Source organism: Mytilus californianus, unplaced genomic scaffold (genome assembly GCF_021869535.1).
Source record: "Mytilus californianus isolate M0D057914Y unplaced genomic scaffold, xbMytCali1.0.p SCAF_4, whole genome shotgun sequence".
Lineage (NCBI taxonomy): Eukaryota > Metazoa > Mollusca > Bivalvia > Mytilida > Mytilidae > Mytilus > Mytilus californianus.
Window position 1 is genome coordinate 35545429 of NW_026262690.1, and position 19692 is coordinate 35565120.

Below are 19692 nucleotides of genomic sequence, written 5' to 3' on the forward strand. Positions count from 1 at the left end.
GTCTATAACCATATCAATGATATAAAATGCCAACATAGTAGTGATTACGCATTGTAGATACAATGGATAAGCGTTGATTCTCTAAAAAGAAACCATGAGCCCGGAGGGCGATTGTTTTTTTTCATGAATCAACGCTTATCCATTGTGTCTCTAACTTAAACTATTGTTGTGATGTCTTTTCAAAATTAAAGCCTTTAATTAGAAGGTATTGTAAGAGAGTTTAAATAACCATTATAAATCCCTGGGATGTGTTTTAGTTGATTTTAGTCTCTGATGCATGATTTTTTATTATTAATTAATTTTGGCTTTTAACTAGATTTCAATAACTGCGAGTACTCTCAAATCGTACGTTCGTGTTAATTTGACCTGTTGATACAATTTGTAATGCATTTTTGTTATTTAATGTTTACTTATTTTGTGTTATATTTCGTCTCACTATTTTTAATACATACCACCTTTGATAAGTAATTAGTTTGACGATAAATTTTCACTTCTGTTCTCGTACTATGAACAAGAGACTTATTTATTTTGTAAAAAAATATTTTTATTTACCTGAGTACGTTATTTAACGGCATTTTGTCCAAGGTTATAGTTGTCTTTCTGATATTGTTTAACATCTCACCCCTTGTTTATTAATTTTGTATTTACATTGTGTCATAGATCAAATTTATTCGTTCAGTGTATGTTTACTTGTTTTTGTTAATACGTCTTTTGATTTAGTTAAGCCATTTCAATTGATATTTTATAGTGTGTTTTCTATGTTGTGATGTTACACTATTATTTCAGGTTAGGGTGAAGGTTGGGGCCTGTAAAGACGTTTAAACCCGCTACATTTGTTTGCACCTGTCCTAAGTCAGGAACCTGTTGTTCAGTGGTTGTCGTTTGTTGGTGTGGTTTATAAGTGTTTCTCGTTTTTTATATAGACTAGACCGTTGGTTTTCCTGTTTGAATGGTTTTACACTAGTCATTTTTGGGGACCTTTATAACTTGCTGTTCGGTGTGAGCCAAGGCTCCCTGCTGAAGGCCGTACTTTTACCTATAATGGTTTACTTTTACAAATTGTGACTTGGATGGGGAGTTATCTCATTGGCACTCATACCACATCTTCTTATATCTATGTTATCATGTTCAACAATGCATCAATTAATCAAAGTTCTCAATTCATTGGTCAGAGAAATAGACAATTTAATGATATTTGTATAACAGTTATATATAATTTTCATCCATTTGTATATCATTCTACTCTATACTATTCTAATGATAGTGCAGTGCAAGTGCATGGTGGACACTCTTCTGTAATAATTCGTTTTTCTAATAGATTGAATTTGAGTAGGCATTCATATTTCCCCGCGTTTGTTGCAACACGTTCTTGGGATATTCTTCCGCATGCGTTAACACAAGTTTTCAGTATTCTTGATTTGCTATTGGTATATATATTTCTCACGACAAAACACTTTCATATCATTTATTTATGTTCTTAAAAAATATTTTCATGAATATTTATTGATGAAATTAATATATAACAAACGATATGGAATGTTATTTTGCATTCGATAATATCCTCGTAATTATACGAAATACGTTCGGTTAATTATCAGTCAAAAACGCAAGTCATGCACGTGGGTAGAAATGTCTGTGGCAACATAACACCGGAATGCCCTAACGGCCATCCGCTGTAAAAACGGAAAAACGAAAGAATAGGGACAACAAAGAGAAAACAGGGATTCAACCATAAACCGAATGTATCATATGATAGCCGAGAGGTTTCGTCAGTGTCTGTATGTCAGTCAGTGGAGGTGTTCGATCATAGTCCCAGTGAAGGCATATAAGAATTACAAAAGTTAAAGGTAAGTTTTTAGACTAATTCCATTAATGAACAGAAATCAGTAGAGTAGCCAATTCAAACTTAATGAAATTAGACACTAAACGGAAACAATTGAATGTAATTTGGTGAGTCCATTTTAACAACAGATTTAGGAAGCGTTGATTCTAGAAAAAAGAAACCACGTTTAATGAATAGGCTGACGTCACGACAATGGTTTAAACGTTTGGGATGAAATATCCAACAACAGTGACATCAACACAGTGGTTGTAAAACTTACCAAAATTATCCCAAGCATGTCAATCAGTGATTGTGTTCTGGAAAAAAGCTCGACTTGTCATACAGAAAATTCTTTGCACAATAAAACTAAATGCACCCGACTGAAACTCAACACCTCTAAACTGCCAGGCCTTTAGATATTTCTGAAATTTACTTTTCAGAAACTGTAAATGACACAAGTTCCACAAGGTCGAACGGCATGACACAGACGCATAGAGTCAAACTTAACACCACTAAAACACAGATACGTGCTCCGACTATACATAGGAATGGTAGTTTTTTTACTTGTTCTATTGGTTAAAAGCCTTTTTTGGACTTCCCTTTTTTTAATTTGGCTTGGATTTCGGCATTGTTGTTATACTTTTGCCCTCGGGATACAAGCAACATTTATTGTCCCTGCGTGTATTTTTGTCGATATTTTATGAAGCTCACTGAAAATAATGACACAAAGAAATTTGGCAAAACATTTAAACCAAATCAATGAGATTTGCAATGAAAATTTAAGAAAGCATTCTTTTAAAAGAAAGAAAAATGGATGAAGATTAAGTTGGAACTCGGTGTTGAAAGAGTGCGAAAATTCTGCAATTGGCAGACCATTTATAAATCCATTGGTAGACAAAAATCCAGAGAAGGATAGGCCCAGAAATTAATCACGCAAACCTTGTTTATAAACTGGCTTTCACTATACACAACTAACAGCACACATATATACTGAATGTAATAAACGTTCTCAGCAAATACGAATGTTCCGTTCAACAGAAAACAACACGGAATTAAGCAAAACGTGTGCATCAGTACTGAAAGAAAACAAATGGACCAGAACAGGAACAGATAGAGCAAAGAATCGGAGCTTCACATCCAACCGTGCAAGAAGCTCTTGTCATTACATGAAATATAAATTTATCATACATGCAGGCTGTTGTACATGAGAGGTTTACACAGAACATTATATAGAAACCAAAATGTTTATATAACTCAGCACCAACAACCCATACTTGAATAACTGTTCTATCAAACATGATCAAGTCATATCGAACAATTGATCGACCAAGATGAAACAGATAAGAGTAAACCAAACCATCAAACAAAATCAGAACTTGTATCAGAAATAAGCGGGAATTGCTAAGATGTACAATCAGATTTAAATACATATCCTTTGTCCACGTTTTGCTACATTCAGTTCTACTTCCTGTTCGGGTAATTACAACACCAGCCAATAAAACTTCTGCCTCCGAAGTTTGTAAGGTGCGTACCATTATATCGCAGAAGAATGTTAATTAAACCGTATTTCACATTTTTTTGCGCTCATTTTTTGCCTTATTTTCACAATTGATTGTTCATTACACCGTGTCCAGATTTTTTTGCGCTTATTTATTCTCTTATCACGGGAACTATTACACTAATTAATATATAATTCCTAGCTTACCACAATAGTTAAGTCATGATTTTCCTGGAATTTTTGGATTGCCGAGGTTTTAGGAATTGCTCAATTAACACCAACACTGTATTGATAGATGAAATGGGATCTTGAAAATTATAAAATATCTTCAGTTGAAAATCTCCACTGCAGACAGACAGTTCCAAACAATGCTAGTCAGCTTAATAAAATGTCTATCAAGGAACTCTCTCGCGGACAGTTGAAAGGAGATGCTAAAGTATTTTATTAACGCAATCACTACCCTGGAGATCAACATGCACATTTCATGGAAAATAAAGAAAGAAGAGATACAGGAACACCTGTTGCTTAAATATGTATCTATTGGTCTTAAGGATTTCATACAAATCACTGGACGAATAACCACCATTTCCAAGGTGAAATTTTGTTACCTTTATCATTCACATTTGCTATGCCATAAAAACCTTTCAATGATATCGGGCTTCTAATTTAGCAAACCCGACGTTTTTTTTTTTCGTTTTCAGAGGACAAATCAGTTTTGTTCGAACCAAAAAAGGGCAAATCAATCACGAAGGCGAAAATTATTGAAAACAAAAAATCCAAAAAGGTGAGCCAAACTTAGCCATGGCTATCTATGCCTGGATTCACACAATCTTGGTCTTTCAAAAGATATGAAAAATATAAGAATAATATTTCTTTTACTACTACTGGACCGATACCTTTGCTAGTTGTCTGTTACTTCCAATGGTATAACCAGGGCATGCAGTACCCGGTTTTGGCATGCAAGTACGAATATTGTTGTTTTTTTTCAAAATCATTTGAAATCAATGAATGATTTCCCTCGTGCAAAGCTCTTGTTTCTAGTCCGGGTTTGACTTTTGGTCCTTTTCGGTTTCATTAGCTCTTGAACGTTTGTTTTAGGCTTTGGATTTTTAATCATTGTTGACTCGCGAATCACGGAAGAGAAATTAATTGTCGAAATACGCATCTGGTGCATGCAGTAAGATTGGTACCGTTGATGTAATTACCGAAAATGACATGCAGGTCAGCACTGAAGCAATGACGACTGGGCTGATTAATACAATCGGGACTGTTTCGAAACGTTCACCCGTTCACTAGCAGCGACATCGACTAAGTCAATATGGAATATGGGCATACAAGTTGCCTGCTAGAATATGAGACGAAGTTTATTGGTCAGTTACAATTTTGATTAGAGCTTTATCGAAAGATGAAATTGATGGGATAATAGCGTAATTGTTCTGTATCGATAACATCAACAGAAGACTTCTTATTTGTGAGAGAAAATAGCTGTACATATTTATGTTCCCTTAAAGGTACTAGATAATGCTTTTTTTTAGATGGAAACTAGATTATGTTGAATTTTGAAGCTCATGGTAGCTGATGCACGATTTTTCTTTGTTTTACCAGCTTAGATGACCTAGCATAACCCTTTCAATATCTTGGTAGCCGTATTGACTGAATGTATACCCGACCGTTTCTACTCGCGATCATTTCGATTTTATTTATTTATTGTTTCTGCTAAGGATCCCAGACAACGATACAATATTTGAATGTTGGTCTGAAGTATAATTTAATTTACATGCTGTTGGTCTTTACATTCCTTTTGGTAAATTTTAGTGATTGATTTGCTTGGTTTGTGCTGTCAATATATGGCGAGTTCTACGTAAGATCATTTGAGATGGTAATGCCAAGATAGTTTGCTTTGCCTGTCCATTTACAGAAGTTTTTTTTAAAATTTTAAAAAGATAATTAAGAGACCTGTGAAAATTGAAGAATTTGGTTGAATGTATAAGGATTTTGCATTGGTGGTAAGACAACTGAATATTAAAAGATAATGTTTTTGGTTTCATGTAGATGATTTCACATTTGACTTGGTTGAATGACATCAACCATTCTTGCTCCCACTGTTCTATTGTATGTTAGTTTGATTGAAGGGTGGGACAATCAGAAAGAGATGATGTTGTTATATACGGAAAAAATGTCATCTGCAGGGGAGAACAAGACTTTTAAGATTGTTTGACATGTCATTAAGACATGGACCCAGAACAAAGCCTCGAGGATAAGAAGAAGGTAACTTCTCACCTTCTGTTGAGTAAGTACTATAAAATGTATGTCCCTATACCTTCTTTGAGTGCAGTTTCCTGAAGACAAAATCAAACAGATAGAACAAATTGAGTAGTGTATAGTGTAGATTAAAATAAATGACTCTTACTTGCCTATGGAAAGAATTGGAGTAATACCATTTCAAACAAGAGGCTCTCAAGAGCCTGAATCGCTCACCTGTATTTCAGAGAAGATTTTTAAATGTTAGCAAACTTGATGAACAAATTGTGTAAAATTGTCTTTAAAGGGCAATAACTCCTTAAGGGGTCAATTGACAATTTTGGTCATATTAACTTTTTTGTAGATCTTACTTTGCTGAACATTATTGCTGCTTACAGTTTATATATATCTATAATAATATTCAAAATAATAACTAAAAACTGCAAAATTTTGTTAAAACTACCAATTCGGTGGCAGCAACCCAACAATGGGTTGTTCGATATGTCTGATAATTTCAGGGCCGATAGATCTTGACCAATTAAACAATTTTACCCCATGTCACATTTGCTCTAAAAGATTTAGTTTCTGAGATATAAGCCAAAAACTGCATTTGACCCTTATGTTCTATTTTTAGCCATGGCGGCCATGTTTGTCGATGGATACAAACTTCGGATACAATTTATAAACAAGATACCCTAAGAAACATTAAGTTAAAGTTTGAAGGTAATTGGCCCAGTAATTTCAGAGAAGATTTTTAAATGTTAGCAAACTTGAACAAATTGTGAAAAATTGTCTTTAAAGGGCAATAACTCCTTAAGTGGTCAATTGACAATTATGGTCATATTAACTTTTTTGTAGATCTTACTTTGCTGAACATTATTGCTGCTTACAGTTTATATATATCTATAATAATATTCAACTTAATAACAAAAAACTGCCAAATTTTGTTAAAACTACCAATTCGGTGGCAGCAACCCAACAATGGGTTGTTCGATTTCGTCTGAAAATTTCAAAAGCTGATAGATCTTGACCAATCAAACAATTTTACCCCATGTCAGATTTGCTCTAAAAGCTTTAGTTTTTGAGATATAAGCCAAAAACTGCTTTTGACCCCTATGTTCTATTTTTAGCCATGGCGGCCATGTTTGTTGATGGATCAAAACTTCGGATACAATTTATAAACTAGATACCCGAAGGAACATTTAGTTAAAGTTTGAAGGTATTTGGCCCAGTAGTTTCAGAGAAGATTTTTGAAATAGTTTACGACAGACGACGACGACAGACGACGGACGCCAAGTGATGGCATAAGCTCACATGGGGCCCTTTGGGCCCCGGTGAGCTAAAAAGTGTGGGAATCAACTTAGATATATAAATACACATGTTGACCTACATTTTGCTGAACAACAACTTACACAAGCATAATTTACTAATATAATACTTTCAAAATTCTTATCAACTGATTCAATTGATGTACAAATACTTTTTCAAATTAATTCATATATAGTAAATCATTATAAATTTTGATTTACAAAGGAACTATATGCAAGTGTATATTTAAAATAAAAGGGTTGTTCGACCAATCTTTTCTTAATTTAAGGGCATATAACATGTCAAAAGTTGGCAGTTGATGATTAAAATGGTGTAGAAAGTTTCTGCAAGTCATTAAAACACATAATTAGTTTCATGATATGTCACCAACTTAGTATTCTGCACCATCTCCAAAACCAGAGTGATCGCATAGATCCAGCATGGCTGAATCAAAAAAACGGTAGTGAACTTCTTTTTTGTTGTTGCAGCATGTCCTAGATATTTCAAATGTGTTCCTCACTTGGTTGACCATCAGGGATAATGACTCATTTAACTAACATGTCTTGTCTTCAGTAGCTTTCTGCATAAGTGAGACAAAAGTGTACAGTTTTGTAGAATTTTAAGCACCACCTTGTATGATAATCATTCATGGCAAGAAATTCAACATTTTGTTTTCATTTAGTCTGGTCTAAGCAACCAACAACTTAGGCCAATTCAGTAGTGTTATTGTCAAACTGTCTATTAGACATATACCTTGTTTTACCATTAACATTTTAATTCACGTTCATAATGTACAAATCTGAATCCAATGGTGAACAATTATTAAAATGTTGAAGACATGGCAAGGAAATAAGTATCTAGTTTTCCTTCCAAGATATCTGGCAGTCACAATCAAACTTATGACTACTTATATTTCATGATTTCAGTGTTACATAAATAATTACAGCTAATTCATTTTGACTGGATGATACCAAAAGAAAGGAATAATACATTGAACCCAATGATCAAAAGTAGTTAAAATACATTTTAAAGTTGTAGTAGGGTAAATCTTGGTTGAGTTCAACAAATCTTTTTAAGGAATATGGTCAAATGATATTAAAGCAATTGTTTTAAGCTTTATTAAAAAGCAGTCTTTCACTAGATGACATGTGTCCTAAAATTGTAAAGCAATTACATTTCATGGAATTATAAAACAATAATAAAAAAACTTAAGAACGAAGTAAAATCACTTTTCTGAGAATTTTTTTCACATTTAATTCCAGTGCATCTATTAACAACTACATTGTCACACTTATCATTCCAATATTATAGTAGTGAGATTGGTGTAAGCTATAACATTGGCGACGGCAGTTAAGGCTATATAGATGCTCAACAGCACATGATAAATCTAATTATTATTAGGCAATGTCATTTCACAATACATTGTAATGGTAAGAAGTTATGGTATGAGTGGCAATGAGACAACAATCAACCATAGTCCAATTAATGAAAATGTATGGTAAGCAACTATAGGCAATAATGAGCAAAATCCATATAGTGAACTATAAAAGGCCTAACATGACAAAATGTGAAATAGTTAGTTCTCTTAACAATGATTTTTTTTTGTTGAAAACTTAATTTGAAGATACAACAGAAATACATAAGTGCAGCAGAACCAAACAATTAGTTGCTTTATCACTGAATTTATGAGGGTATAGACGGGTTCTATCTGTCTGTATTCTTTAAATTCCTTTTATTTTTTTCTCTACATTATTTTTTGCCTGTTAATCTCTATTCTATAAAACCCATCCAGACTGTCATGTATATGGGAGTGTGCATTCCTATCTAAATACCTAATCATAAATAGGATGCTATACCAATTGTTAATCTAAAATGAAACATTCTAAAAAGCTCTACCTACTGACAAGATATTATTCCTATAAAACAGTAGTCCCTTAGATCTGGACATTAATATAAAACATTAACATAACTTCGTCCTGAACATGCATGCACTATTTGCCACTGGACGGTAAGCAACCATTAATCAATCAATAAAACTCAACAAGACATTTATACATAAATGAAGGTTAAAGTGACCAGTTTTTTTCACAAAGACCTTTGCTACCCTTACACTATAAAAAACCTGGTAATAAAGCAGATACCTTTTTAATACTATTTTGTGTGACCATTTTCAAGTTCAACCACATCCTTTATAATTTTGTTGACACTAAAATATATCAGGGAAAAAAAACAATTTTGAACTAGAATGCATGCATTGTAATGGTAAGCATACCCTCACTTGTAATTTAAAGTATCTGAAATCAAGAAATAGGTGTCTGACAAATCCAAAAAGTGCTAACACGTTAAGCCTCATCACTATAGATGCTGATCAAATATACACACACAGAAAATGGGTGTATGACAGATCAGAAAAGGGCTAACACTTTACAACTTATCACTGTCAAGCTCAGACTTAACAGGAAGTAATTCTGTTTATTAGTACCTGTTAAAAGAGTGATGAAAAATTTTAAGTTCATTTAACATAATAAAAAAATTCAAAGTATTGGCAAACAGGAAAAAGGTGTCTTACAGACCTGAGAAGTGCTCACACATTACAAGTCATCACTTTTAAGCTGCTGACCAAATATAAAGCCACTCTATACAGAGGTACCATACATACAGACGAACAAGGTGAATACAATATAGCCCACATTCCTAGAGTGGGGATATAATATAAGGTCTTTGAATGAGATTTTCATGCAGCGGAATCTAGCTTAAGCCATCACCAAAATCAATTAGGATGAAGGTTTTACTGTAGAATGATTATACGATTGTATCATACAATATTACATATAATAGATAATATTCAATTTTAAAGTCCACAATTTTTACATTAGTCGTAAATTACACTATATACATATAAAAGTTGATTCTTTACACTGTACATGTAACAATTATAGAATAACAATAAAAAATGACAACAAATTCATTGTAAAATTAATTTGCAGGACACCTGTTTACTGTATATTTAAATGAATCATTCTTAAAAATAAATTATAAAACTTTTTTACAAAAACAAATTTAAAACAAAAGTGAACATGCTGAAGAGTCTTGACTGCATTACTGATTGATTTCAATTGATGTTGAAAGTCTTTGAGATGAAGGTTTAATACAGATATCAAATCAACTGAACATAATTAATGAACCATGAAAATGATATCCAGGTCAGATAAACCTTGTCAGATGGACATGTACAAGTATTCTAAAGACACATTACAGAATTGACAATACCTTATATTTCCTTGAATGTTCCTTTGGTATCTATCGTGTCTTCATTTTTTTATATAGTATCTGAGAAATGGACCTAATTATGAAAACTTAACTATGACCAATAAACCATAAAAATGAGGGCAAGATCTAAAATCTGACGAACCCAGTGTGATAGAAATGTTCTATACACCAAATTTGGTTGTCCTTCTACCGATGATATTAGAAAAAATCATGTGATATAAAAGAACATAGTTCCAATGTCCCCCGCATTGCACATATTTTATCTATCCAAGGTCAATAACTAAATAAAACAATTTATAAATTTCTTTGAGAAATGAAGGCTTCAGAGCAAATGCAATGCGATTTCCATTATAATTAATTTTTCCAAGGGGCATAACTTGTTAAAAATATTTGATCAGCACTGATTTTCAAATACATTGCTGATATAAACCTATGATATAAGTTTCATAAAATTCTTGCAAGAATTGTACAACAATGCAATTTTCCATATAATCAATATATCCAAGGGACATAACTCTTTTAAAAAAGTTGATCGGTACTGATTTTTTTTAATTTGTCTGAGACATTGATGATATAAACTGTAATATAAATTTCATAAAAACCGGGCAAGAATTGTACACATGAGAGTGCTAACAATGCAATTTTCCATACAATCAATATTTCCAAGGGGCATAACTCTTAAAAATAATTGATCGGCACTGATTTTCGAACTCATCAAAAACATTGATGATATAAACCTATGATATAAGTTTCATAAAAATCTGGCAGGAATTGTACACATGAGAGTGCTAAAATTGCAATTTTCCATATAATCAATATTTCCAAGGGGCATAACTCTTTTAAAAAAAATTGACAGCCACTGATTTTCAAACTCGTCCAAGATATTGCTGATATAAACCTATGATATAAGTTTCATAAAAATCTGTTAAGAATTGTTCACATGAGAGCGCTAACGATGCAACTTTCCATATAATTAATGTTTCTAAGGGTCATAACTCTTTTAAAAATAATTGATCTGCACTGTTTTTCAAACTCGTCCAAGACATTGCTAATACAAACCTTTGATATAAGTTTCATGAAAAACTGGCAAGAACTGTACACATGAGAGCGCTAACAAGATCGTACGGATGGACGCTCGGTATTTCTATGTCCCCCTTAATGCATACGCGGGGGACAAAAATAATACATTTTTTTTTAAGCTGTCATTGTACCATGAAAATGAGGACATAGACAACAGATTTATGGAAGACCTTATCCTTAGACTATAAGGGCTTCGGTATTCCAGCTTAAGAGTTATAATTTCTGATATTAAAAGCTTTCTACAAACTCCAATGCTGCCAGGTTAGTATCATTATGTCTCACATTCTGCAACTTTGTCGCAGGTAAGACAAAAACTACAAAATATATTTATTAATGTATAAATTAATTTGGGACAAAAAAGTTATTCTGTTGATTTGATGAAAGAAATTGAAGTAAGAATGAAAATGGGGAAACAAGTTAATGCAAGTCATTACATTTGAACATTTGATAATAATTTTGACCTTAAATTCTCATAACATTGACAAGTTTGACCTATTCTTGGGCAGACAAGGTTGATATAAGCAAGTAATGAATTAATGAATTGCAACTTGAATTTACCTACCCTTTAACAGCTTTATACACCTTGTCTTTGTCTCTTTAAGGGGTTAAAATCATGATCGCAACTTATTTCAGAGTAAGTAATTGTATAACATAATGAATCATAGCATAAACAAAACTGTTATTAGAATATGTCTAATACATTTATCATCTAAATCAGTAATTGGATAAATTGCCATATTACTGGGTGTCTATAACCAAGTACTTATAAAATCATCTATCAAAAATCTGTAACAATGACAAATTGAGTGGTGTATTTAAAATTATTATTCTTAACCAGTTAGTTTTTAGTCTTACAAATAAACACTGTGTGCAGAGAAACATTAAAGCAAATACTAACTAATTGGTAGGTCTTTCATTTCACCTTTCCAGAATAATGTAGTACACTACTTACTTCAAATTTAGTGGAGCATGACTAAACTAATCTAATGATGTTTAACTTAATGAAAAACATTTAAAGAAATGAAAAATGCAAAAGTAACTGAATGTGTGGGGCCTAATATACTGCTTGTGGAACTGAAATGCATGAGTTTGAATGCAATAACAAAGCAAATATCAATGGTCTATTGGAAAACTTTCTAAAACTAGATGTGTCTGAATGACACGAGTGGCCCGCTTGCAAAAAAGCTTGAAGTCTTCTTGGGAGTGGAAAGTCCAAAGCCCCTAATTTTGCAAAAATCAGTGGAGCCGACCAAATGTATACTCGATATGTAACTCATCATAGTAGACTCACAAACTAAGAATCAGCTCAATATGTGAAGGCGTTTAGAAAAAAAAGTCTGTATAACTGTTATTTTTACAAAATTTTCAACGTCCAAAGCCCATAATTTCTACAAAAATCAGTGGAGCAAAAGCAAATGTGATCTCAATCTGTAACTCATCATTGTAGACTCACATACTAAAAATCAGATCAATATGTGAAGGCATTTGGAATAAAAGTCTGTATAACTGTTCGCTGCGAAATGATGGAATGACAGATAAGGGTAAAAATATATGGCCCCAACCTAAGTCTGAGGGCCATAAAATACACTTAATTAAGACACCTAACATTTGAACAATGTAAAACTTCAAAAGTTACATAAACATTTGAGGGAAAAGCCGTTTTCTCTTTAAAGATGAAATGCAGAAATGGGGCTGCAACACCATACCAAATATTAATGGTCTGGTATAAGCATTGCATTATAAACACACTTTATCAGAAAACTATACATTTGAACAAAGTAAAAAAAATTATGTCGCTCAAATATTATTAAAGGGTGAAGCCTCATATCTCCTTGCAGTCTGCTAATGCAATAGCATATAATATATCAATGGTCTATCATTATTAAATCTTCATAAACACACCTTGAATGAAAACTTATTAAAGTTGATGCTACTGTAGAATAACTGACTCAGTTTGGGACTCGTATACTGCTCATATACTGTACACAATCAGGATGTAAGAACATGAATGCATTTGTATACAAAATAAATATGACTGTTGATAAATCTAGATAAAATTTAAGATAAATGCCAGAAGAAAAATAAAATGATTGCACAGTGAAATAAAAGTGTATGAGTAAAAAATGAATCCTCCTTATAATCAATTTTCCATGTCAGAGAAATAATAATCAGCTTCTTCTTCTGAGTTGTCATGATTTTCCGAAGAGCTTGCATCATCCATGAACAAGCTCTGGCTGTCAAATGACTTTCCAAACAAATTCTTGGTGGGTGATGCTGTTGTCTGTAAAAAAACGAAAACTTATTACTTTCTATGAAAATAGTCAATACAGAACATACAAAATTTAATTGCATATTCATCATTGCAAAACTTTAACAAACTGTAATTGTAAACATGGATATTTTTGATGGTTGTTAATAACATGGTTTCAATGCACAAACTTATCTTATGGGGGTTAAATTTGTGAATCGAAATATGAGTGTGTCCTTTAAATCAATATTATTGACTTCTACAACTATCAGACCTTGGGAATTTTCATCATTTTACATGATTGCAAAATAAGCAAAAATACCCATGTCCCAAAAAATTAACATCTTCAGTACTGTGATTCCTCAAGGTGTTGTAGCAGAAGATAACCCTTAACACCAAAACCATTAAAAGGACTGCAATGTCAATTACAGTGAAACCAGCTCTTACGGTCACCTCAAATCAGAAAAAGTCACCTGGTCTTACGGTTCTTTTTAAATGTCCTAAACGATTTCCCTATATTTTTTTAACTTGTTGAAGCTGTCACCTCTCTAGCTCAGTCAGCAGTCACATATTTTCCAAAAAAATCCCCATTTTGACTCCAAATAATGTCAATTTTGAACAGTCAAGGAAATCTTTTGAAAACCATAAATATGCTATATCACATGATGAGATAATTGTTTGTATATCAATAATGAGATGTTTAACGATACAAATCGCAAAGAAAGTCAAAATTTGATTGTATATTTAACACAGTGTTCTTGTTGAGGCTGGCATATGCTTCATGGACAATTGATTTTCCGACTGGAAATCCCCATTCTATGCACTCCAGCATCCATGGAACAAGTCCTTATTACACAAATTCCCATCATTATCACCAAAGTTAGACTACCAAAAATGTGATAAAACTGCAGAGATCCAAAAATACATTACATATGCAACAGATTTAAAACCTGAAGAAAATGCATATGTTTTAAACCTGTCACAAAATTGTCAAAGAAGCTAAATTATTATTATCTAATGAGTGCAAACAAATGAATTTTAGGTGTCTGGTAATTCAAAATCTCATTTCAAGATTTCTCAATTGTAAGATGGAAGAAATGTACTTTCTCAATATGTTTCCCATATAAAAACTATCAAATTGTATTAAACAATGTGGTACATTTTCACTAATTACATTTAAACTAAGTATCAATCATTGTGAAAAATCTTCAAATTAAATAATATTCAGTGGTAATAGTTTGACAATATCTTAATTTGTCAACCTCATTTAAGACTTCGTATTATTTTATTTTCTCAAAACAAGAGTGCAAACCCTGAAATGTCTCACCTGCTTTACTAACAATGATTGATTTTATGCTAATAGTCCTTAAGATAAAGTTTAACTACAACTATCCCATAAACTTAACATTTACAATGATCCACTGCTTATGCATGTAGTATACCAGAAGCAGATCAATCCATACAAAAGTAATATTGACCAAGAAACCAGGAAAATGAAGTCAAGGTCAGATGAACCCTGCAAGACAGACATGCACACCTTTCTATCATTCCTTGCATCAAAGTTGACCTATAACTTATAGTATCTAAGAAACAGACCTAACATTGACCAATGAACCATGAAAATGAGGTCAAGGTCAGACGAACCATACCAGACAGACATGTACACCTTACAATCATTCCATACACCAAAGATAGTTTATTGCTTATATTATCTGAGAAACAGACCTAATAATGAAAACTTTATTTGACCAATGAACCATGAAAATGATGTATAGTTTTAAATCATTCCAAACACCACAACATTTGCTTTATTGCTCAAAGTACTGCAAATTCAGAAATGTTTGACCCAATTTCGACGAAATAGCTGTCCCAAATAATTTTTTTTGCATTTTATAAATTTTGATAGCATGTATGCAGCATTTTCTTAAATCACAATTTTTAAACTCCCATCTATGTCAATTGTCTAACATCACAATAATAAATTCACCGAATAATTTCGTAATTTACAGTATCTGGAAAATGGACCTAAGCAAGAAAATTTATAATATTGTCCAAAGAACCATGAAAATAAGGTCAAGTTCAGACAATCAAGCATCACTGACATGTACACCAAATAAATATTTCATACACCAGAAATAGTTGACCTATTGCTTGTAGTTTCTTAGAAATAGTCCTAACCATATAAACTTAACATTGACCAATGAACCATGAAAATGAGGTCTAGGTCAGATAAACCCTGTTAGAAAGACATGTACCCCTTACAATAATTCCATACACAACATAGAGATGAACTATTGCTTGAGGAATCTGAGATAAACTTGACCACAAAAACTCAACTTGATCACTAGTTAGTTTAAACATATTTTATTGTACAAAACAAATGGATAAGACACAAGTTTTTCAACTTAGTTCCGTCTTCTCCATCTGGATCACTGATCCATGAAATCTGGTTCAGGTCATGTGAACCCTGCCTGTCGGATATGTAGACCTTGCAATGCTTCTTTAACATAAATATCGTTAATAAGTAACAGTTTTCATACTAAACAAGGCATCTGTATACAAGATATGAAGAATCCAGGTCTTTGATGTAGTTTGATAAATTTATATTTTGACAAAACTAGTATTTCAAATAAAACCTACCAATCTGAAATTATTATCAGGCATAAAAGTATTTGACCTTTTACGAAAATTTGCATGCCATTTTGAAAACAATAACATACTTTTTGGTATTTCTTGTTGACAGGGGTTTGAGATTTATCTAATATTTTACGCCCCTTCATTTGACGTCTCTTCTGCAGCTGATGGATGTAATGATCAGCATCTTTCCTGTAAAGAAAAAGACACCTTTTATTAATAAATTTTCAACTTTTGCTGTTCTAAAATATTTAAAGATAACTTAAGAAATAATTCTTGCATGTCCTGCTCTATGCTCATTTTAACAGATAGGCTTTAAATTTGATAACATCTTTATAATGAGCATAAGCAAGGTGTAAAATGTTAACAAATACCTACTCACGTTAAAATGAGCCTAGGGCATTGAATGATAGAGTTACTTTGATTCTAATAGGAAAATTTGAACTTTTGTACTTTGAAGATGATGTATTAGACCTGTTCCAAAGGCAAACATTTTGATTTCATGAAGGCAAAACTTTATAGAAAACCAAACGTTTCATGATTAAAGTACAAGTAAGGTGTTTCACAGAACCCTGTGTTTCGCCTGCGATTGCTGCTGCCACAGTAAAAGTGTAATGTTGACTTAAAAAGTGAGTTCGTTTATCAGTATAATACAGAATTTAAAAAAAAATTCAAACTTTTTCTTTAGATGCCATTTCTTGGTCTTAAAGACTAACTGCCGTCCAAGTTTCATAACAATCCAGGAAGGTTTACAAATTTATCATGTCAAAAAAAATAAATCCTAGACTGTCTGTAAATGTTAACTGTAAAAAACTAAGTACATCTATCAGAAAAATACTGAAAATGAAAAAAATGTATTTTCAAAAGTTTGCTTCAGACATTATCTCTTACAAAAAGGCTTCTTCCAAAGTTTCATAAAATTCTATGAAGCTTTGACAAAGTAATTGATGTGTAACAAACTTTAACCTCAGACCATTTCTACTTGTTAGTTGTAAAAAAATCTAAGTCCATTTATCAGTAATATACAGAAAAATTAAAACATATATTTTCAAAATTTGCAGTTCGTTGAACATTTAAATTCGTGGTTCACCTGCACCTACGAAATCCACGAAAATTGGTATCCAACGAATAATAATGAAATCCACAGTATACATGTAGATCCAAATGTATTAAAATATTCCTTTAAAATACCTGTCACCCTATTCACATGCATTTTTCTTACTGAGCAAAATACTCTTTCCTTTTGCTCCTAAAAGCTGTTAACAAAAATCTTTAGCTTGACTACAAATGGTTGAACCAATTACATACCCCTAATTATTAATAGCATGCCAATCACAATATGCCATACGGCATCACCTTGGTCTCGTTGGAACTCTTTATTAAACTTTAAATCCCTCCCCCCCAACAAAAGAAGAGTTCTGCATGCATGCCAAAAGACTAACAAGGGGATATGGGGTTTCATCAACATCAAATACTTCTGTGATTTTTTAAAAAGTTCATGGGAATTTACAATTCATTTCATACAAAAAATATATAGGTCTATGCTTGTTGAAACAAGGATTGGGGACAACAATGGTTCTAACAAATATTGATGTGTTTGAGGTCATCTAACGAAAGATTTTTAATTTTTGCAGCCCAGAACAAGTCTTCAAAGGTAAAACAAGAAGCATTTTGGTTAACTGTGTGTTCAATAACTACTTGTCCACGGCAATGAGCTGACACAACTGCATATTGGCATCCCGATTTTTAACTTTTATTTACAAATCGATTTATCACATGTGCGTTTAAAATGATAAGAGCATTATATGCAACAGAAAAGCGTCTATGTAAAAAAAAATTTCAAGGAGAATCTCATTTTGGAGCGGCATGCGGACCAAAAATTTGCAGAAGCATTAAATTTTCTTTTATTGAAAAGTCAATTTCTCCAAAACAGGAGCAGGAAAATCCAAAGAACTATTAGTCAAATTGGTGTGGCCTTTTCAGTAAAATATGGAAAAACGAAATTTAATATTTTCAAAATTTTGCTCTGAATACTTTATTTGGTCATTAACAAGCTTCTGTCCAAATTTCATAAAATTCAATGAAGGTTTGCTGAAGTTATTGATGTCTAATAAAACATTAACCACAGACTGAACCTAAATGTTGACGTCGCCGACGACGGAATCTATGATCGCTATGTCTTGCTTTCGCAGGCTCGACAAAAATGAAGATACAAGTAAACTTACATTTAGAATGATATTCTTCAATTTCCTAGAAACAACGCAAACACAGATGTCTATTTTAATAACGGTTGTGCTCAAAATAAAACTAAAGTTCAATTCTAATTGTGACATTACGTGCACCCCATGTTCTTGATAATTTTAGCCTGTAGTTTCAAGAAAACAAATTAAAATTTCACTTACAGAATCAACACTTGTCAGATATGTTTTTCATCCATTTGGAACAAAATTAAAATAAAGAGCTGCGCCATGAGCGCATGATACGCCCATCGCTTTTTCAACGAATAAAATTCCATAAATCCTAAATGTCATATCAGAAATTTATAAAAATCATAAGGGAGGTTATATTAATAGATATAAACCAGTCACCAAAGTTTCATGAAAACTGCTCAAAGCACTTTTGAGTTATTGTCCAAAAAGTGGAAAATCCACCTTTTTTTATGAATAAAATCCTACAACTCAGAATCGTAAAATCTAAAATTTATAAAAATCGAAAGGGAGCTTATGTCAATAGATAAAAACAACTCACCAAAGTTTCATGCAAATTGTTTAAAGTATTTTTGAGTTATTGTCCGACATGTTGACGATGGACAGACAGACAAACGGACAACAGTATACCATTTACGTCCCGTAAACAGGCGTATAAAAAGTGTTTTAAAGGACCTTATGTACATTTTTCCTGCCTAGTTGGGTTCATATTTCTCAATAGATTCAGAGGAAAAAAGTTAAAGGACACACACTAAGTGACTCAATGGCTCACTCTTACCCTAGATGAGATGAGCTGAAGATAAATATCTTTTTTTTTCTTTATTCATTTTTTTACAGTATTTTTTAATATACATTATATATATCCATACATTTTTGAAAAGTGGGCCATTGTTGATTTCATACCTGTCAATATTAGTCCAGGGACTTTCTAAGGAGGTAGCTGGTGTCTTTTTCTCTGAGACTGGATCGAGGTGGACCCTGGTCAGTGGTGTGTATATCTTGTTGAGAAGGTGTGGATGTTTTCTGGACATCTCTTCAAATATGTCACCATCACTGTCATCCATCAGTTTTGGTACCTAAAAAAAGGTAGAAAATAACTTCAATTAATCTATAAAGAAACCTATGTCTATAATGCTTGACTATAAAAAAAATCTCAAAATGACACAGCTTTTATCTTTCAACAGAGACTCTTGACTTTTCATGACAAGGTTCCTTTTTCATATAAAAAAAATGCTTTTTGTTCTGTCACAAAAATGTTTTTGACAAGAGAAGAGGTCATCTGTGATGGTCAGTAGTCAGGTATCTCTGCATTGTTATATAATGTATGTCTGACCCCATTTTTAAACCTCAGTTTCATAGCACAATGCTGCCATAATTTTTTTTA

General features: G+C 32.5%; 1 protein-coding gene across 1 annotated transcript in view; it reads right to left on the minus strand.

The window, feature by feature from the left end:
• Positions 1-7973: 7973 nt before the first annotated feature.
• Positions 7974-19692, minus strand: part of LOC127698218 (mis18-binding protein 1-like) — a 38161-nt gene continuing 26442 nt past the window's right edge. Inside the window, exons 12-14 of the mRNA XM_052201572.1 lie at positions 19212-19384; positions 16188-16293; positions 7974-13500 (exon numbers count right to left, since the gene is read on the minus strand). Of these exons, the coding sequence (XP_052057532.1) occupies positions 13360-13500; positions 16188-16293; positions 19212-19384 (420 nt within the window). The 3' untranslated portion in view covers positions 7974-13359. The remainder of the gene's footprint in view (positions 13501-16187; positions 16294-19211; positions 19385-19692) is intronic.